Source organism: Boleophthalmus pectinirostris, unplaced genomic scaffold (genome assembly GCF_026225935.1).
Source record: "Boleophthalmus pectinirostris isolate CB_2022bp ecotype Guang Dong unplaced genomic scaffold, ASM2622593v1 HiC_scaffold_22, whole genome shotgun sequence".
Classification (NCBI taxonomy): Eukaryota; Metazoa; Chordata; class Actinopteri; order Gobiiformes; family Gobiidae; genus Boleophthalmus; species Boleophthalmus pectinirostris.
In genome coordinates this window covers 31892083-31915021 of record NW_026571190.1, presented here as the reverse complement: position 1 = coordinate 31915021, position 22939 = coordinate 31892083, and the positions used below count along the sequence as shown (strand labels likewise).

Below are 22939 nucleotides of genomic sequence, written 5' to 3'. Positions count from 1 at the left end.
CAAATTATGAGTAACTGTATTCAGTTACACTTACTGTTTCAGTGAGTGGTAATTGGATTACAGTTACTTTGTTGAAATAAATAGATTACATGGAGGTATTTTCCTATTTTCACATTTCCGGCTAAATCAGGACTAAAACCAGGACTAAACCAGAACTAAACCAGGACTAAACCAGAACTAAATCAGGACTAAACCCAGACTAAACCAGGACTAAACCAGAACTAAATCAGGACTAAACCAGGACTAAATCAGGACTAAACCAGGACTAAATCCAGGACTAAAACCAGAACTAAAACCAGGACTAAAACCAGGACTAAACCAGAACTAAACCAGGACTAAACTAGGATTAAAACAGGACTAAACCAGGAGTAAACCAGGTCTAAACCAGGTCTAAACTAGGACTAAAACCAGGACTAAACCAGGCCTAAACCAGGACTAAACCAGACTAAACCAGAACTAAACCACTAAACCAAACTAAAAATCAGGACTAAACCAGGACTAAAACAGGACTAAACCAGAACTAAAACCAGGACTAAAACCAGGACTAAACCAGGACTAAACCAGGACTAAAACCAGAACTAAAACCAGGACTAAACCAGAACTAAACCACGACTAAACTAGGATTAAAACAGGACTAAACCAGGAGTAAACCAGGTCTAAACCAGGTCTAAACCAGGTCTAAACTAGGACTAAAACCAGGACTAAACCAGGCCTAAACCAGGACTAAACTAGGACTAAAAACAGAACTAAAACCAGGACTAAACCAGAACTAAAGTAGGATTAAAACAGGACTAAACCAGCAGTAAACCAGGTCTAAACTAGGACTAAAACCAGGACCAAAACAGGATTTAACAGGATTTAACCATGCTGTGCAGACTGTGTCTCCTCCTCTTCTATCAATAATATTTTTATTTGGTTAAGTCAAGTCTGGGCTTTTCATTTTCTTTTAGCAAACAAAACTTCTTATGTTACGATATACTAGTCTTTTTTTCTCTACAGCAAACCAAGTAATCCAAAGTAATCAGATTACGTTACTCACTTTAAGTAATTGAATGGATTACGTTAAAAACTACATTTTGGTGTGTGTAATCTGTAATCTGTAGGGGAATACATTTTAAAAGTAACCTTCCCAACACCGATAACAGATCAGAAAATAGTGGATTACGAGTCCTTTAACATCATAAAATATAACCATAAATCAATCCATATTTTACATTCATACACTGGCCAAATTTCACTTTTCCTTTCCACAATTTTTCCATTACTCTCATAAAATCATGTCTCTACTATTTGTTTCATAACATATTCATAGATTTGCTCCTGAATTCCCTAAATATCAATTATCAGATTACACAGATCAATGTTTTTGCTTGATACCTCTAATAATTTCCTCTCTAAAGTAAAACCTTTGCATTAGTATTTCAAGTTTTATTCAACCTGAAATATGCACGTATGCCTGTTTGCTGCCTCCTGCTAAAAATAGTGGGCAATGTTGAACCAGGTTAGTTGGAGCATATTGGGTAAATAACCAGATCCATATTAGGAAAGATGGATTATGCAGGATTGACATTCACACGGACTGGTCGAGGAATCTATTTTGGGAAGTTTTCTTGCGAGCTGCCGGTGAAACCAACCAACTGCCTGATGAAGTACAGGTTCATTTGGGTTTATAGACAGTGTTACTTTTAAAATGTATTCAGATTACACACACCAAAATGTAGTTTGTAACGCAATCCATTAAATTACTTAAAGTGAGTAACGTAATCTGAATACTTTGGATTACTTTGTATTGTCATGCGTTTAAAAACTACATGAATGTAGCGACCACATCCTGAAAATTCTTGTTTGTTCTCTTCAAATTGTCCGTTGAGCCAAAGTCTCCATGAACAGACTTTTGTTTACTGTAGAGAAGCAAAAACGAGGATCTTAACAAAAGATGTTTTATCTGCTAAAAGAAAATAAAAAGTCCAGACTTTCCTTAACCAGATTAAAAATATTATTGATAGAGAAATGATTTTTATATGAGATCACTGCTGCTTTAAAGTTTGTCCACCTACTGTTAGGTGTCATACTGTTTAGTCCTGGTTTAGACCTGGTTTAGACCTGGTTTAGACCTGGTTCAGTCCTGGTTTAGACCTGGTTTAGACCTGGTTTAGTCCTGGTTTAGTCCTGGTTTTAGTCCTGGTTTTAGTCCTGGTTTAGTCCTGGTTTAGTCCTGGTTTAGACCTGGTTTAGTCCTGGTTTAGACCTGGTTTTAGTCCTGGTTTAGACCTGGTTTAGTCCTGGTTTTAGTCCTGATTTAGTCCTGGTTTAGTCCTGGTTTTAGTCCTGGTTTAGTCCTGGTTTTTAGTCCTGGTTTTAGTCCTGGTTTAGTCCTGGTTTAGTCCTGGTTTTAGTCCTGGTTTAGTCCTAGTTTTAGTCCTGGTTTGACCTGGTTTAGACCTGGTTTAGACCTAGTTTAGTCCTGGTTTAGACCTGATTTAATTCTGGTTTAGACCTGGTTTAGACCTGGTTTAGTCCTGGTTTAGTCCTGGTTTAGTCCTGGTTTAGTTCTGGTTTAGTCCTGGTTTTAGTCCTGATTTAGACCTGGTTTAGTCCTGGTTTTAGTAATGTTTTAGACCTGGTTTAGTCCTGGTTTAGACCTGGTTTAGTCCTGGTTTTAGTCCTGGTTTAGTCCTGGTTTAATTCTGGTTTAGACCTGGTTTAGTCCTGGTTTAGACCTGGTTTAGTCCTGGTTTTAGTAATGTTTTAGACCTGGTTTAGTCCTGGTTTAGACCTGGTTTAGTCCTGGTTTAGCCCAAAATGTGAAAACAGGAAAATACCTCCATGTAATCCATTTATTTCAACAAAGTAACTGTAATCCAATTACCACTCACTGAAACAGTAACTGTAAGTGAATACAGTTACTCATAATTTGTACTCTGATTACTTAATGCTGGTACATGTAATCTGTTACCCGCCAACACTGTTTATAGATAATGACAGCTTTCTGATTTGTTTAACACCTTCGTTATAACATGACTAATCTTGGCTAATGTGAACTGGTTTTCCATAAATACACTTCTTTTTCCAGCTGCTCTAACACCTGGACAAAAGAACACCTTTAAAAATGTAGCGAGAAATGTGTCTCTTCTACATCAGAGAGAGGACAAGTCAAAACTTTATTCAGCGTAATTCAAAGAAAAGTGAAGGACGTTAAAATGAAAGGTCAAAAGTCAGCGCTTATTCGAACACAAGTGACAAACAAAGTAAAAAGTCTGGGCCTAAGTGGTTCTTCCTATTTACATTTTTCCAGCCACTCAAATGCTGTTATTAAAATCTGCGTACTACCACATTAAAAATATAGCTTAAATTAAATATTTTCTAACTAAACAAGACTGGGACAGGTCTATTTTGTGTCTGAAGATTTAGGAGTGAGCAGAGTGACGCAGCGTTTAGTTTTTATGCCCCTCGTCTATGGAACACACTTCCCCAACACTTAAGACCAGCTCCAACTATAAATGCTTGGTGTTTATAGTTGATCTTGGCTTAAAGCAGACCTATTATGTAAAATCGACTTTTCAGAGCTTTTCAACCACGTTATAGCTGTTCCCTCTTCTCATTAACCCCGTCAGAAGTTGTATTTGGAGTGATTTGTGCATCTTTGAGTAATCTTTAATCGTTTATACACCGACTGCTCTGTACTAACTTCGTTCTAAAATTTTATTTTCCTCAATCAGTGATACATGGAGCATTCAACAGCGTGGCCTAGTCATTTTGGTACTCGTTAGTGTGATGTGCAGATATACACAGGAGTTCCCGGTGTTACAGATCTGTTGGTGGTGATATGTCAACATGGAGCGACGTGGGCGTGGCCTAGCGAGGACCCAGCTTTAAAGGTTGTATAGAGGATTTTCCAAGGAACGAGAAATCCAGCGACTGTTTGTCCTTTTTCAAATGTTGCGCATGTGTGAAACCACCCCCCCTCCCCTACAGCTCCCTACGTAGAAACGCCTCCTCCCGCTCCTCTTTACGCCAGAAACAGGTTTGTTTACAGCCGTGCGCTGCACATGACTTGTAAACAACTAACTACAGTGTTGGTTAGACAAGGACGGAGAAGTGAGGAGCGGGGGGAGCGGGTGTGCGGACATTTCGGTGCGCGGACGAGAAGTGAGGAGCAGGGGAGAGAGCGGAGCAGGGAGGAGGAGAGAGGAGAGAGGAGAGGGGAGCGGTGCGCGGAGATTCCGTGCCCGGAGAAGTGAGGAGCAGGGGGAAGAGCGGAAGGGGCAGCGGGGACAGGAGCAGGAAAGGGGTGCAGAGAAGGAGTGCGCGGAGATTCAGTGCGAATGAACTAGCTACAACACGCAGCAGCAAGCGGACTCTTTCTTTGCCTTGAAAATTAACAATATGTTTTCAGACATAGGATATCGCTTTCGTGTCCTGAAAAACGTTTGTCTAGCTCTTGGAAATAAAGTACGTTTTCATAATAAGCAGAAGTGACCTGTCCAGGAGTAATTTGTGGACCAGTGCGTCAGTCTTTAGACCCTGCGTCTGCTTCAGTCGCGCCATCGCTGGAATGAATCTTCAAGAATCACCTTAGTTTGGCTTCGCTGCTTTTCCCCTTGTCTTCTTCTTTCAGCGACCTCAAAAACGGACTTTCTTTTGCGGCTAACTGCTCCTGGATTCTTGTCGCCATTGCAACAAACTTTGTGCGAACTGCGAGGAAGATATAGGTAAAAAAAAGCCGCTAAGAACTGTTGCGTTGGTGGAGTAAACAGCGTCTGTGCGGCTTGCGTCTGTGGACTGCGTGACAGGCGTACGTAAACCACGTACGTACCGGCGGCGCACAGCCAAGTCAGTTACGCTAGAAACGTAGGGAGATTGATTGACAGCCTGTCAGCTAACAGATAACGAGGCAGTGTCGTTATCTATTGGCAAATGTTTAGCCCCACCACGTCCAGAGTTGATGAATTTTTATTCTTTTTTTTTGGTCATCATAATTACAAGGCTACTGCACCTCTATAATGCTATCATTGACAACTTGAAACAAAAAAAATCCTCCATACAACCTTTAATAAACCTAATATTTCGTTTTAAATCTCGTTTCTTTTGAGTGCCTATCATTTTATTAAATCATCCCAGCGGTATCGATGAGGCAAAGCGGGCGTGTGCGCTCGTTTGAACATGGACGTCCTGTTTTCATTGACTCCAGTGGAGACACGAGAAACTGTCTGTGTGTGTCAGACAGACAAACATTTCTCTCACTGCTTTACTTTAGGCTCAAACACAACATGTGATCTTTAAAACATTACAGTATTGTTTAATCCGTGTTTCATTCGTTCATTCGTTTTTCTAAATAAAAGCAAAAATAAGAAAATGACAAAACTATTTTCTTCATTATTTGTCTCCAAAACCAAACTGAAAAAAGGGATAATTTTCGATTTTGTGTTTAAATGAATAATGGAAAAAACGGACAAGGCCCGTTTCTGTGACTTAAACTGCGATGCAGGACTTCAGCGCCGCATACCAGGACTGAACCAGGTCCAGGACCAGACCAGAACCAGACCAGGCCTGAGTCCAGGACCAGACCGGAACCAGGACCAGGACTGAGACCGGGACTGAGACCGGGACTGAGACCAGGACTGAGACCGGGAACAGGACCAGGACTGAGACCAGGACTGAGACCGGGACTGAGACCGGGAACAGGACCAGGACTGAGACTGGGACTGAGACCGGGACTGAGACCGGGAACAGGACCAGGACTGAGACTGGGACTGAGACCGGGACTGAGACCAGGACTGAGACCGGGACTGAGACCGGGACTGAGACCGGGAACAGGACCAGGACTGAGACTGGGACTGAGACCGGGACTGAGACCGGGAACAGGACCAGGACTGAGACCAGGACTGAGACCGGGACTGAGACCGGGAACAGGACCAGGACTGAGACTGGGACTGAGACCGGGACTGAGACCGGGAAAAGGGCCAGGACTGAGACTGGGAACAAGACCAGGACTGAGACCGGGACTGAGACCGGGAACAGGACCAGGACTGAGACCGGGACTGAGACTGGGACTGAGACCGGGTACAGGACCAGGACTGAGACTGGGACTGAGACCGGGACTGAGACCAGGACTGAGACCGGGAACAGGACCAGGACTGAGACCGGGACTGAGACCGGGTACAGGACCAGGACTGAGACTGGGACTGAGACCGGGACTGAGACCAGGACTGAGACCGGGAACAGGACCAGGACTGAGACCGGGACAGGACCAGGGACTGAGACCGGGACTGAGACCGGGTACAGGACCAGGACTGAGACCGGGACTGAGACCGGGAAAAGGGCCAGGACTGAGACTGGGAACAAGACCAGGACTGAGACTGGGACTGAGGCCGGGACCAGACCAGACCAGACCCAGACCGTGATTGAGACCGGGACTGAGACCGGGACCAGATCGTGAGTGAGACCAGGACCAGACCAGGACTGAAAATGGTTTAGTCCTGGTTCAGTTCTGGTTCAGTCCATATGCGGCGCAATAGTCCAGCATCGCAGTTTAAGTCACAGAAACTGGAAACACCCGTTATCCATTTTTTACATTATTCATTTAAACACAAAATGAAAAAAATGAAAAAAAAATTAATCGTTATCCGTTTTTTCATTTGGTTTTAGACATAAATAAAACAGTTTTTTTTTTTCATTTTCTTTTTTTTGGTTTTATATTGAAAAAACACGAATGAACTAATGAAACACGGATTTAGTTTGCTTCAGCATTTACATTAAAATTTGAGTGGTTGTATTTTATTTATTGTATTTTTATGTATTCATTCACTAGCATCATGCGTTTGTGTCTTTGCAAAGCATTTTAGGTCACTTGCCTTTGCTTTCTTGAAAAAAAAAAAAAAAAAAAAAACTACAAGAACTTCTGCCCTATCCCCTCATAATATCTTCCACTATCATTTTTCACATGGTCCCATATCTGGTTAAAGGCTGGACACTGCCACAGCATATGAAGTCTGATCTCTTGTATTATTGATCGGCAGTTCTTTGTGTGTTTTTAGCTCCGGGCGACACAGCGTTGAACTAAAGCATCTCGGCCTCCTCTCTCATTCTTTACCATTGGGGAGAGAGTTCATGCAGGTTTCATGAGTGGAGGAATGGCCAGCACAAAAGCTCAGACTCTGTTATTGGATTCTCGGGTTGCAGGCTCCTTTGATATGCGATACACAAGGAGGACATTGCCACCGCCTCAAGCATTCGCCACTCGGGACCATAAGGGGAAGAGGACAGGGAGTTTTGCAGTTCTCTGGATACAAGTTTGGTGCTAGAGGATTAAAGCGCTCAGATTAAACCGTTTTCTTATTTTTGTTATAATGTTTCCTCATCGGAAACAGACCTGGAGTTGTGTTTTGTTTCATTAACATGTTTAACACACAAATCCTGCATATTTAGGCCGAGTTTTTCTCTCAAACTGAAAACACAATGTTCCACCTTGTGATGTCATGTGGTAATACAGGAAGTGCTCCACTGTGTTTTTAAACTGCGTGCACTATGGAAGATAATTTGTTTGATCAGATTTTGAGTTTTAAATGCCGCCGAATTTCTCACTTTGAATTTTTAACTCAGAAAAAACATGTTTTCATTATTTTTCTTGTGAATTTGAGTTGCTGAAATTTTAAGTGTACATTTTCAAAGTGTTTAAAATTCAATATAAAATAAATATTCAGCACAAATATGTTCAAATTCAACAGTCAAAATTCAGAGTGTAAAATTCGCAGTGGATCCAAGATGCAAAGAAACCTAAGAAATCAATACGAAGTGATTCGCTCTAACATACCCTGCGTTCGATTATCCTTCCGAGTCGGTTTTCTGAGGAAGTTGCCTAGCGACACGTAATAAATGCCCCTTTTCTTGGGACGGCGTAACCCACAACGCGGAAAAAGTCGACCGAGCAAGGATTCTGAGTCAGAATCCAAGATGCTACACCCACTGTGACGTGTAAATCAGAACTGTTTTCATTGTGTTTGGACACTTTGCTGATTTACTGACTATAAGAATAATTTCAGTCATTCGTATCACTGCAATACCTTATCACGTCCATATCACTGTCTGTGGGTTTGGTAGTCGGTGTTGTGCTGAGGCTCTCCAACTCCGACACGAAAAACATAATAATACGCTTCAAGCTCGGACGTGACATCAAATCCGAGGTCCAAGTAGGAATCGGAAGATAATCTAAGGCAGGGTTAGTAACAAGCAGTGAAGCAATCTGATTGGTCAGAATTATCCTCATCAAAACCTCATGTCTTTTATTTCTTAATTTAGGGCCTGTTTACACGAGAAGGCTTGCGGCTAAAAATGACAATATATTTTATCGGAAGTGCCTTTCGTTTAGGCGATGATGGCCTTTTTCGTGCTTAAAAACGCAAAAATCTGAAACCAAACTCCAGAGGGGAAAAGTTGAATACGCTCCACTGAAGCGTTTCTGTCTACACTGCCCAAGACGCAAAACTCTGGTCAGATCTGCTCATGTCCCGTACATGTTTACTTCACATACATCACCGCCTAGCCACCTGGCATGCATATCCAGTTGTATTCCACACACTTTTGCTTCATCATATGCACGCAGATTTCCTCCCGAAAACGCTTGTCTAAACGCGGAAGTGAAGATGCAACGCTACTTTTGCGTCTTCTGCTCGGACCGTCATCATATAAACGTAGCCTTACACTGTTGAATTTGAGGGCTTGAAAATGTATGTGGTGAAAGTTTTGTTTTGAATTTAACATAATCAAATGTACACTTAACATAATGAAAATGTACGCTTAAAATTTCAGCAACTAAAATTCAGAATAAAACATATTTTTTCTGAGTTAAAAATGAAAATGAGAAATTCAGAAGTATTTAAATGTCAAAATCAAATGAAACTAATTATGTTCCACAATACACCTTCACTAGATTATCAATTATACAGAATTACCAATCTCTACAGAACTAAAGGTAAAAGGAGCTGTTAAAGATGCATTGTGTAACTTTTTGGTTGGGTTGTTTCTATGGAGTTGTCATTGCTCTGCCTTGAATGTTCCACAGTATGACATTAATCAGTTTTACATTGCATTTATTTAACTATAGGTGGTTTTGTATCTCAAAAATATTTAGAAAAACTGGCATTCTGACTGTGAGTTTGTTTGCATTTTCACAGATCTGACCTGTAACTTGGTCTGGTTTGGTCTCTTTAAAGATAGAAAGGTTTAATACTAGACTGTGAAACATTCCAGACAAAGCAATAACATCTCAAGCAACAAGCATTTGATGGATTCTCCAACAGAAAAGTCACACAATGCACCTTTAACTTGAAAACTACCGCTTCATGACATCACAAGGTGGAAAAGAGCATTTTGAGCTTTGGAGATGTAGACAGACTAATAATAAACAGCTACTCAAACATGTATGAATGAAACAAAACGCAATTCTAGGTCTGTTTTTGATGAGGAAACAACATTATAACATGACGCAAAGTTCACAAGAGTCAGTTTTGTGTAATCTGGGACTTTTAAGACACGATGCTTTTAAGACATGGTGCTAGATGATAAAATATCCACTGTGACTGAATGAGCTCTTGTCCAGCGCGTTGCCAGTGCACCCTGCGATCTGAGTCTAATGAAGTGTGCGAGGGCTGAAAGACTAGCTGCTCCAGACATAGCTCAAGATGACAAGTGCTCCTTTTGCCTGATGAAAACGGCCAAACGCCAAAAATATACAGACAGGAAGTTGGAGTCAAGCTGATGGAAAGCTACATCCATACAGAGCAGAGGAGATATTTTTTTCTGCTGCCTGCAATATTACTAAGATTTTCCAGACAAATCGAAACGCCGGGAAGTTGAAAGATGCCTTTAGAATACAATTTCGTCTGGAATAAATATGCAGTAGATGTCGCAATCTGAAATTTGACTTTACTAGATGATCATTCTTCTTTTTAAGATTAAATACAGCTAATAATCTGCATGTGTAACCAACCATCTGTTTGCATTCTTGCCCCAAGCGTGCATAAATGCATAAATGAGTAAATGTTCACAGCAGGCTATAGGAGCTGCTATAGACACATAAGTGAAAAGTTTTATGACCTTGTACGACGTGTTTGGGCCAATACAATTAGGGATGTAACTATATCCAAATCTCTCCGAAATGATATTTTCACGATATGTGAAATACCCTACTTTGTCCCTATTAAAATGCCTTGACAATGCCTTGAACTAAGACTTAAAAGGGCTTAGAACAGTTATTTCACAGTCGTACAGTCATACACTGAAATGGAGCAAAGGATCATGGTCTATGTATTTTTCTGACTATAAGTAGCACTTTTTTCATGGTTTGGGTGGTCCTGTGACTTATCCTCTGGTGCGACTTTATATGTTAAAATTTTCACACTGACAGCCACGAGAGGGCGCTCTAGGCTCGTGTACTCCTGTACCACTGCCACTTCACACTCTACTGCGCATGTCTGCTGCAGAAGAAAGAGAAAGAGCCGTTGTCCTGTCTGGCATCATGTCAGTCGATCGCACCATTACTTCTGTATCACTGACCATTTACAATTTAAACAAATATAAAGACAACCAAAACCATCCTGTCAGAATTCATAAAGGCTGGAATAATTCTAACTGGAACTGATGCTGAGTCTGACAACAGCTCTGCAGAAGAGGACGCGGCGCTCCTTTTACCTCCGAGGGTTGTGGAGTTGCTCAGAAGTGACACCGAGAATGAAGATTTAGTGATTTGGAGTGAGATGGAGAGTTTGATAAACTTGCTCTGTTCTGTTGTTTATGCTGTAGTTATGCTGTAGAACTGTTCATATGTGATGTTAACAGTTTGTTGTTCTCTGTTCTATTGTTATTTCTGTAACTTGCCTTTCAAGATAAAATGTCGGTTCCTGGTCTCTGATTTTATGAAACAAATTTCCCCCAAAAAGTGCAATTTATAGTCCGATGCGACTTGTTGTTTTATTCTTCTTCATTACGCATTTTTTGGCTGGTAATACTTATACTCCGGAGCGACGTATAGTCCGAAAAATATACAGTAGTTCCTTATGTTTTTTTTAGATGTCGCTGCACCATAAGTATTAATTTAAGCAAAGAATTTGATATATTGTGAAGGTCCACGATAAATTATTGTGAAACCTTTGACAATACGATGTCACAATATTTCAGTTATTGTTACATCAATAACAGTGATGTAATAAGACTATTTACTAGTTATAATTGACCCAGAAAGTCTCAGAATATTTGACATTTTCTTCATACAAAGTTGTTCTGTGGTAACTTGAGAGATAAATAACAGCTACATAACACATTTAGGTCAGTGTTGTCTCATTTTATTGTTGTTTTATTTCTTATTTTTTTGTTTTAAAGGAAATAATTGCTCATCTCATTCTCTGCACTCCTGGTATTGGCAGATACTTAATGCTATAGTACTGGAATTGTTGTTGGAACTGAAACTGAAACCGGATTGGTCCACCCCTAATTATTACACGATGTACTGATTATTGAGTACTGAACTATACACAGACACTAAAATATGATATGAGCTGAGAGGTTTGATAGTTGGTGATGAGCAAAACAAACAAAAAAAAGGTCCAAAAGGTGCAATAAAATGACTAATAAACAAACAAAACTGAATAAAACTGAAAAGGCATATTAATTAGTCAAATAATTGTTAATGCTGTCCTAAATATGGATATCTTTGTAATATATTTTCTGTGTATGGCTTCCAACTTTGACACGTGCTCTTGTAGCTTCTTTTGAATCTTGGGCTCCCTTCACATTAGCATGGCCACAGCCTTAGCCGTGACTGACACACATTACAAAGGAAGGAATTTGAGTCCCACCTCGACCCCTCCGAGCTCTTCCGCTGGGTTTTTTTTAACTTTAGCACACTTCCACCAAAAATGTGAGGCCCACTTTTGGCTCCTAAATGAAAACTGTATTGAGCTTCTTACGTTTGCAGTCCTGGCCCATCCCCCTGTAGCCCTCTCGGCATTTGCACTTGTAGGACCCCGGGGTGTTGTAGCAGGTGGCGAAGCGGCTGCACTGGCTCTGGCCCAAAGAGCACTCATCCACGTCTGAAACATAACAGAAAAAGAGCAGTTAGCCTCTCGCAGTTATACTTAGACTTAAAGGTGCACTGCACAATATTTTTAGTGGAGGAGTCAGTCACCTGCTTGTCTCCATGGAGATGTTATTGCTTTGTCTAGAACAGGGGTGTCCAAACTTTTTTCATTAAGGGCCACATTTCTAAACACATTCGAAGCAGAGGGCCGATCGAGGGTCATAGACGGGAGCTCAGTACAGTGAATTATTGAAATACGTGCATGTTTATCACTTTAAAATGAGCCATCAGTCTTCATTCATGCTAAAATCCTCAAAACCACACACCAAATCTTCAATATTAGTTTTATCAAAGTAGATTTTCAGAAAACTTGCAGTAAAAAGTAAATTTCTTATTGATGTAAGATAATTTGGGCCAAGTCACCTGGAAGCCTGAGGGCCAAGAAAAATTTGTCCGGGGGGCCGCATTTGGCCCACGGGCCGTAGTTTGGACATGCCTGGTCTAAAATGCTCCACAGTATAAAGTAAGGTTACATTTCCACACCATCAAAAGCCTCCAACCCCATCAAAAAAACGACTGCGCGCCTCGCAATCCAGAGCACCCTATAGACGAATCTACCCGGGTGTCCCAGCACGACTTCAGTAAAATACAAAGCCGCACCACCCGCGAAAAACACACGCAGCCAAAACTCATCACTCCACGCGGACGAGGAACGGAACGGAGGAACGAACCGAAAAAGCGAACGCAATGTGCCACTTCTAGACACAACTGAACAACTGAGTCACTGCGAACACGCCAAAAATCCAGCGGTCCCAGACAGCACCCTCCCTACACGCCACAACTGAACAAAGCCCAGAGTCACCGTGAACGCGCCAAACAAAGTCCCACTGACCCATTTAACTGTTGTGTTTCATATAAAGTCTGGTGCTTATTTGTGAAAAAAGTTCGAAAATAGATGATTTAATGACAGTGCGCCTTATAATCCAGAGCGCCTTATGGTGCGGAAAATATGGAATTCACCTTATCACCGTATTGGAAACTATTTGAGTCCAGACATGTCGTTTCTGTGTCTGCAAGCCTTCCCTATCCACACAGCTTTGAGCATATTTGTTGCAGAAACGAAACTTAAAACCACATGGCTAATTTGCATAAACTAAGTGCTAAAAAAACCAGCTCGCTCTTTATGCGCTGATGCGATTCAGCTTCTGTCAGAGTAAAGGACACGACTCAGTGGAATATATGTGTTCTTTCTGTAACAGAGGGGTGTTCTGCTAACCGTGTCTGAAGTTACTGCAACCGATTTCGAGACACACTAGTACGTATTCGAGTTGTTTTTGTTGTGGATGCAGTGTTCGTCCACAATAATCCGATGGAAAACAGCTCTAGAGACGGAACGGTCTGATGCCGCCAGCTCCCACGAATTCATCTGAATATGGATCTGATCTGGCCCGTGTGGATGTCTGAAAACGCTGATACGCTGATGTAGGAGCTCTAGTTGTGTCCTTATTGGACCACATCACTGTGACTTGTGCCTTCCTGATTCGCTGGGTTCATTACATTGGTCATGTGACGCTATTGCGGAAAAGTTTAAACAATCTCATGCATTCCACATACGCAGGAAGCTCTTTACTCGACCAACGCAACGGTTCTTAGCGGCTTTTTGAAACTGTAACTTCCTCGCAGGTAGCAAAAAGTTTGTTGCAATGGCAGACAAGAATCCACGACCTTTTAGCCTTAAAAGAGTCCAATTTTTTAGGTCGCTCAAAGAAAAAGAGGAGGAAAAAAGGAGCGAAGCCAAACTAAGGTGATTCTTGGAGATTCCTTCAAGCGATGGTGTGCACTGAAGCAGACGAAGGGTCTAAAGACTGACACATTGGTCGCTAAATTACTTCTGGACAGGTAACTTCAAAAGCAATTCTAAACGCGCACCGGCTGTAAACAAGCATGATTTCTAACGTAAGGAGGAGGTGGGAGGAGGCGTTTCTACTTAGGGAGCTGTGGAGGAGGAGGGGGGTGTCACACATGGGCAACATTTGTAAAAGGACAAACAGTCGGTGTATTTCTCTTTCCTTCGAAAATACTCTATACAACCTTTAAAGTCATACCATGGAACATCCTAGGCAAGCAATAACATCTCCATGCCGACAAGCTGGTAGTGGAATCTCCAACAGTAACAGTATAGTTGTGTAACTTTTCTACTTTTCAGCTTGTCTCCATGGTGATGTTATTATTTTGTGATGTTCCACAGCACAGCAATAAACAAATATAGCTTGTATTTATTGAATTAGGGATGATTTTATTTCTCAAAACTACCATAAAAACATGTATTATTACTCTGAGCGAGCCCTCTTCTTCACAGATCTGACCTGTAATTTGGCGAGGTGAAGCGGCTGCTTGTTTCCATGGAGATAGTCACATAAAGGTGAGTTATTGTACAGTTGTATGGAGTACGATGTGAATGTAGTCCTGTATCTGCTGTAGAGGCCTGAGAATGAGCTCGTCTGTCCCTCTATAGTCTTACCATGTGCTGTTAGCGGGTGCAAAACACTCCACAAGGACTCAGCGCTGTTATCAAAGGCTATTAGCTTCAGATCTATTCAGTGTAAAAAGAGGTGCTTATGTGGAGTGGACTGGGCTCTGATCAGGCCTGAAAAATATATTTAAAATCAATGGTCAAACATAAAAGTGCAAGGGCTTTGAACCAGCAGTAATATTATTCAGCTAATCTGCTCATAGATTTATAAAGTACGAGTTGTATAGGCTACAGAGAGTGCTTTGAATAACGATGGCAATAAGTATGTTTTAATTTGATTTTATAACTATATAAACAGGTATACCATTAGTACGCTTATACTGTCTGTGATGGCCAAACACAGTTGTTTCCACATGGTTGTCACGCTTCAAGAAGAGGTGTTCCTGTTGTGTCTTCAAAGCTCACATAGCTCCCGGACAGAGAGGAAGGGCACGTTTGTCCTGAGGGCTGTTACTCCTCCTCACACTGCCCTGATACTGGATCTGCTGACCCTGCCTGTTGAGCTGCACTGAGACTTTAGTTTGAGCTTTCTATTATTATTGCATTTCACTGCTCAGTGTGTTTGAATTTAGTCAGGCTGGCCCCACCTAGTGCACCCACTCAGTTTTATTTCTCTCCAGCAACTAGGTCAGGAATCGTAATACACTAAACAGTTTGTAAAAACCCCGGAAGTGCGAGTTTGGGCACCAGTCAATCAGCGAAGAGCCATATATTCAGTGTTGTCAACAATTCTCGAGATCGAGGATTTAAAGTTGGAATGAAGAGAATGTTTGGTGAATTTCATCAAGGGGAAAGACGTTATTGTCCTTCTTCCTACGGGATTTGGGAAAAGCTTAATATACCAGTTAGCCCCGTTAGCGGCGCATTACATATGTCATGACCAAATAGCAGAGATTGGTTAAGTGATAAAAAGTACCCACCTACCGTCGAGTGAAAGAAATCTAACACTGCGAGGTCAGACGGTTTCTACAAAGTGAAACCAGCTGATGAATCAGGCTAGATTAAATTGGTCCTCGGGGACAAATAAAGTGATTTATTAAATAATGTATTGGCATTATAAATCTGATGAATATTGTTTCATTAATAATGCCTTTTACAATATAGTGTAATACATGATGTACATAAAGTGCAAATGACAGGTTACATTTTCACTAAAACATACTGTAGTTAACATCATATATTCAGGAAAATAGGGAACATTTTGGATTGAGCTTTTCATGTTGAAGACATAGCCAGAGGGATTCTGTTTTAATGCTTCCTGTAGTTTTCTTCACAACTTTTCCCACAAACTGCTGCTTAACTGATGTAAAACTATAATAAATACCACACACTGTCCCTGTCTATCACTAAACCTGTCATATGCGTTTTAAATAGACAACTATCATTAATTTGTGCCTCATAGACTGTGTAAAGAATTGGACTAAGGAAGTGAGGTCACCCATAGTATTTGCCTCCAGTCAAATGAAGCTCATCGAGGTTTACAGTTATAGGGTGGATTTGGAGCAGAGTTCAATATTAGGGATAGGAATTTATTTATGGACAGAATCGCCAAATAAAAAGGAAAAAAAAGGATCATGTAGAGCGGGTTGATTAGAACATTTTAAGACCAAAATGAAGAGGCTCACTACAGCAGTTTTTCAATGTAAAGTCAATTGGAGTCAGAGTCAGTGGAGCCAGCTATATACTATTACTACTATATACTAGTGCAGTCTATGCTCAAAACCCTGTGAACTTTGGAGAGTCTGCAGTTGTTTCTTCATTATATCTAAAAAAAAGAACTTGGCTTTACTGTCAAATTGAATTATTTTTATTGTCAAAAGTTAATTTGAACATTTAAAGCCGTGGTGGACCTAACAAAACAACACTATTTTGTAAAACTTGTTCTTGCTAATTAGTTTTGGGTGAACTCTCATTGCTATGCTGTTTTATTCTGTTCTCATTTGAGATTTGAAAATACGTGTACTGTGTGAATGTGCCACCTAATGAATGCCCCAAGGGAGGAAACAACAAAGCACCAGCCTTCACTGGACCATTCTTTTCATTTTTACAATTATTTTTATTACCACACGTGCTTCTATATATGGTTAGAGACAGTACGTAATGAAGTAAAAGTAGAAAAGTACTCAGGTTTCGGTCATGGAAATCCTGGAAAAGTCATGGAAATTGAAAATGTCCTTTTACAGGCCTGGAAAAGTCATGGAATTTTGTAAATTCAATGAAAGTTTTGGAAAAGTCATGGGATTTTAGTATCTCTTTCACGCAACTACAGCGTTCTGTTAAGTTCTCATTAGGTTATTATTATTATTTCCGAACGTCTGCGCCTTTTGTTTAAAAGAGACGACAGAAAATGCACTGACAGTATTTTGAATGTTAAAAAACTATAACACCAAAACATAAGGTGAGTGGAAAGGGTTAACAATTCATATTTGTCACTAAAAGTATGATCAATTCTACACATGTAGGTGCTGTAAAGTCATGGAAAATTCACTTTAGGTCATGAAAAACTCATGGAAAAGTTTTGAAATTTTGTCAGTGAAAAAGAGTGGGAACCTGAGTACTGTACTACGTATACATTTAGGTATCTGTACACTGAATATTTTTTACTTTACTACATTTGAGAGCAGGTATCTGTACTTTTTACTTCTCTTCATTTTTGAACAGGACTGAAAAGTAAGATGATGTTTTTATTATAGTTTGAGACCTGCTAAAAAGACTTATTACAAATACAAACTAAGCACTAGAGTGTTTATATATATATATATATATATTATATATTATATATATATATATATATATTTTTTTTTTTTTTTTTTACAGCTCATAATTTATTTTAACAATATTGTAGATTTAGAGAGCTATGTACCTTTACTGAAGTAACAAAAACAGGTACTTCAAAAACTGTCATAACAACAAAAACTTAAAATATCCACCCTTTTGCTTTGCACTCTTGGCATTTCTTTACCGTGACAAGGCACAGTTGTGAAGTGAAAACCTTTTTAGGATACTTCATCACGAAGCTCACTGAGAGAAGGCCAAGGATTTACAGCATTGTCAACAGAGCAAATGGTTTGAGGATTTTAATTGAAAAAATGAAAAATAGTATGCTGATTATTATATTATTTTTATATGATTTTATATCTTTCACCACTAGTATGTCTCCTGTATGTGTACAAAATGTAGAAAGTATTAAACATAAAGAAAAAAGACACTGAGATGAGCTGCTGTGTCCACACGTTGACTTGTAGTGTTTCTGTTTATCGATGAGCGTGTAGGAGCAGTCTGTACCTATGCACTGGTATTTCCCGTTGACGTATTGGAGGTCGAAGCCGTCGTGACACTTGCAGATGTAGCTCCCGAACGTGTTGATGCACTTCCTGAAGCGTGGACACACCGCTGTACCCGCCGCGCACTCATCCACGTCTGTATGACAAAACAACAGCAGCAAATGAGGAACACACAACTGATTCTTGACCCTGCGGACTCTGTTAGCGTTCCATTGAGTAAGCAGAATTAAAAGTGTCCTATATCAATTAATTAAAATGTTGTTCTGTGTGTGTGTTTTGCTCAATTGATTTTATATTTTCTGATCTATGTGATGTTATTTCCTCATCATAAACATCTCAACGACCTCCTGTATCATGTGAATAAATATCATGAGCCAAAAATAAGGAGTCGTGCAAAGGCAAAAAGCAAAGGTCAATTTTGAGCTCAATATTTTTCGCATACAAATATTTCTACATTATAGCAACTAGTTTTGGAAATTTTGGGAGCCCTACCTGTTAAACTTTTGTCTGGACAAAAATAAACTTAGGAGTCATTTTTCTCAGTTTCACACTCTGGCAAGTTCAGGTGTTTTGCTTTTGTAAGGGAGAGAACATTTTGAAATTTGGAGATGAAGTTAAACTAATAATAAAGGATTACTCAGACATGCAGTATGTTATTAGGTTGTTGTTTTTTTTCAGACCAAGACTCTGAGAGAGTTTCGACTGCTCACTCGCAGTCTTCCTCAGGATGGTCACGTGGTGTTGCCGCTCAGCTGACTTATAAAGGTTTTGTCTGTCTTCTTAATGCTGGAGGCAGGACGACAGCGCCATCTGCAGTCCAACTTCCTCAGGACAGTATCCCAGGTGTGTGAGAGTAAAAAAGCCCCCTCGTCCCGGTTTATAGTCCTGTGGGCACGTTTCCGTATTTCGATTGCCTCTTTAATCCAGCGATGGTGTTTGTTTTCCTCTGCCCTAATAATGTTTGCGCCGTCCCAGTCCATCTGTGTTTCTAGCACCAAAACCTGCATAAATCAGCTGTCCGGACACGTCACAGCAACATCACATGACCACTCTGAGGAAGACCGCGAGTGAGCAGTCAAAATTGTCAGGTATGAAAACAAACTTGGTCTGAAAAAATAAGTAAGTAAGTAAGTCTTTATTTATATTGCGCTTTTCACAGACATTTTTGTCACAAAGATGCTTTACAGAGCATTACATTCAGCATTATTCATTCACTTTATACCTGGTGATAGTAAGTTACTGTTGTAGCCACAGCTGCCCTGGGGCAGACTGGCAGAAACGCGGCTGCCATGCCAATCGGCGCCATCGGTCCCTCCGACCACCACCATCACTCACGCACACACCACTTTCATACTAGGCAATGTGGGTGAAATGCCTTGCTTAATAACTTAAATAAAAGAACGTATTAACATAAGTCTGAGTAATCCTTTATTATTAGTTTATCTACATCTCCAAAGTTCAAAATGCTCTACTCCACCTTGTAATGTCTACCTTTTGTTCTGTAGAGATAAGCAATTCCAGGGAAATTATCCAAATGATTTTAGTGAAGGTGTATGTTTAAAAACACAGTGGAGCACTTCCTGTAACATAACGAACATAAATTATCTGAAGACCAAATGAACTGCATTGGACGATCATAACTCTGACATGTGTGAATGAAACAAAACACAACTCAAGGTATAGAAAGAACAAAAAAGTGGCTGTATGCTGCCGCTGTTCCAGTCAGTGGGAGCAGGTAGAGGACGCTCTTGGAAAAAGGATCAAAACTTAAAACACAACAGGACTCCAGGCACTCCAAAGAAGTAAAAATCGTAAAAATATACTTAAAAGGCCTTTATTTAAATGGCCAACATGTTTCGACCAGTTGGACCACGTTTCGACAACTCAAGGTATGTTGTTGACGAGGTAACAATATTCTAACATGACTAAAAACTTGCATGAATCATTACAGGACCTTGAACATTCACTGTAAACAGAGTGTTAGTGTATGATGCAGATTGGGTTTTGTTGTGTTAGGTTTCTGAAGGCGCCTTATAGTATATAGCTATAGAGCTGTACAATGAAAAACATTTGAAATTGAAGTGGACAGCCAACTCCAAATAGTGATTGTTACCACCAGCCATCCATCAAAATCATGTCAGCTGTGTGTCATCCTTAGATTCAATACCAGCAATTTCACAGCGAGTCAGAGGTGCTGTACCCTCCCACAAAGAAACACAAGAGTGATGGACAGGACGAGTCTTTGACAATAACACTTTCAAATTGGGTCTGAAATACTGTGTAGAGACCTGGGACAAGAATTATAAAGTTACACATACGGATATTATAAGACTTTTCTATGTTAGCAGCATGGACACAGAGATTAATTATTAGGTTTAATGCCATACTGTGAAACATTCCAGAAAATGTAATTGCATCTCCGTGAAGCAGAGTAGGTGCACTCACTGTTTAATGCAGGGTTTAATTAATTATGAATTATACATGATGAATACACATCACAGTTTTGACAGAGAATGATGCAAACAATCCAATAAATTATAAAATAGAATATAAATAAATAAAGAATAACATCAAGCTAGCTAAAGGAAGACCAACCCATAAAAATGAGTCTCAAGAAGTTATTTAAAAGATGATACTGATGGTGTGAGCCTTATCTCCTCAGGCAAGTCGTTCCAAAGCCGAGGCCCCCGGACTGAAAAGGCTCCATTAGCCTTCGTCCGGAGCCTGGACTTTGGAACAGTCACGAGGACCTGCCTGAGGATCTAAGGCTGCGGGAGGAGGGCTCATACTCATACTCATAATGGTTAAATGATCTGAAATGTTACTTGGTGCAAGACCTAAACAAGCTTTAAAAGTGATCAGTAAAATCTTAAAATCAATTCTAAAACACATGCTCCACAGTCCATGAAAGTCAATTAAACATACTGTATGTACCTTGCATTTATTCAATTTCAGTTGTTTTATAGCTCAAAAATACAGGCTTGCTTCTCCACAGAGCTGACCATTAACTTGTCTCCATTGTCAGTGTTGGGACGGTTACTTTTAAAATGTAATCCCCTACAGATTAGAGATTACACACCAAAAAATGTTGTTTGTAATGTAATCCATTAAATTACTCAAAGTGAGTAATGTAATCTGAATACTTTGGATTACTTGATATTGTCATGTTTTTTAAAACTGCATGAATGTACCAACCACATCCTGAAAATTCTTGTTTGTTCAGTCTTTACTTGACCATATTATAAATATTATTGATAGAGAAATGCTTTCTATATGAGATCACAATTATGTCCACCTACTGTTAGGAGTCATATTCTATTAGTTTAGTCCTAGTTTAGTCCTGGTTTTAGTCCTGGTTTTAGTCCTAGTTTAGTCCAGGTTTTAGTCCTGGTTTTAGTTCTGGTTTTAGTCCTGGTTTTAGTTCTAGTTTAGTCCTAGTTTAGTCCTGGTTTTAGTTCTGGTTTTAGTCCTAGTTTAGTCCGGGTTTAGTCCTAGTTTAGTGCTGGTTTAGACCTGGTTTAGTCCTAGTTTAGTCCTGGTTTTAGTCCTGGTTTAGTCCTGGTTTTAGTTATGGTTTTAGTCCTAGTTTAGTCTGGTTTTAGTCCTGGTTTTAGTCCTAGTTTAGTCCTGGTTTTAGTTCTGGTTTTAGTCCTGGTTTTAGTTCTAGTTTAGTCCTAGTTTAGTCCTGGTTTTAGTTCTGGTTTTAGTCCTAGTTTAGTCCGGGTTTAGTCCTAGTTTAGTGCTGGTTTAGACCTGGTTTAGTCCTAGTTTAGTCCTGGTTTTAGTCCTGGTTTAGTCCTGGTTTTAGTTATGGTTTTAGTCCTAGTTTAGTCTGGGTTTAGTCCTAGTTTAGTGCTGGTTTAGACCTGGTTTAGTCCTAGTTTAGTCCTGGTTTAGTCCTGGTTTTAGTCCTGGTTTAGTCCTGGTTTTAGTTATGGTTTTAGTCCTAGTTTAGTCTGGGTTTAGTCCTAGTTTAGTCCTGGTTTTAGTCCTGGTTTAGTCCTGGTTTTAGTTCTGGTTTTAGTCCTGGTTTAGTCCTGGTTTTAGTTCTGGTTTTAGTCCGGGTTTAGTCCTGGTTTTAGTTCTGGTTTTAGTCCTAGTTTAGTCCGAGTTTAGTCCTAGTTTAATCCTGGTTTAGACCTAGTTTAGTTCTGGTTTTAGTCCTGGTTTAGCCCAAAATGTGAAAACAGGAAAATACCGCCATGTAATCCATTTATTTCAACAAAGTAACTGTAATCCAATTACCACTCACAGAAACAGTATCTGTAACTGAATACAGTTACTCATAATTTGTACTCTGATTACTTAACTCTGGTACATGGTCCCCAACACTGTCCATTGTGATTACCAAATTTACTTCCATACTGTGGAATATTGAAGGCAAAACAGTAACACACCCATGGAGACAAGCAGGTTACAAAAAGGTTACACAGTGCACCTTTAAAGAGTAACTTACTGTGAAACATTACACAAAATGTAATTGCACCTCCACACTCACTGTCTAATGCAGGGTTTAATTAATTATGAGTGATATACAGACTTGGACGCTCCACACATCACAGTATTGTCCATTCAAGCCGGGCTATGCTTTTATTGTTGAGAATTATAACCTCTGACGACACAGGCCAGAGAGCAAGGGCTGAGCTGGCGGTTTCCTTGGCAAAGCAGTACAAATTTCCACCGGCAAAGTGAAGCAGTACGCCTTTAAAGAAGACATATTGTGCTTGTATCTGCTATAAAGCTATACCGTATGACACCTTCGAATCATTATGTTATAATTTGGACATTTTAAATCGCAATATTTTAGAATTTGTACCAAAATGACTATGCGACGCTGCCAAATCCTACAAGTATCACCATTTAGGAAAATATAATTGGAGGACTAAGTAAGTACAGAGCAGAGGACATATGCTGTGGTGGTGTAAATGGAGAAAATAAGTGATTAAAGACACTCAAACATGCACAAATACAAATTCAGGTGCGTAAATGGTGAAAAGAAACAACTATAACATGGATTAAAAGCTCTAAAAAGTCGATTTTGGATAATAG

General features: G+C 40.0%; 1 protein-coding gene across 1 annotated transcript in view; it reads right to left on the bottom strand.

Moving 5' to 3' along the window:
• The window catches only part of npnta (nephronectin a), a 226693-nt gene that overhangs the window by 41192 nt on the left and 162562 nt on the right, over positions 1–22939 (bottom strand). Inside the window, exons 10-11 of the mRNA XM_020930429.2 lie at positions 17892–18026; positions 11964–12086 (exon numbers count right to left, since the gene is read on the bottom strand). Of these exons, the coding sequence (XP_020786088.2) occupies positions 11964–12086; positions 17892–18026 (258 nt within the window). The remainder of the gene's footprint in view (positions 1–11963; positions 12087–17891; positions 18027–22939) is intronic.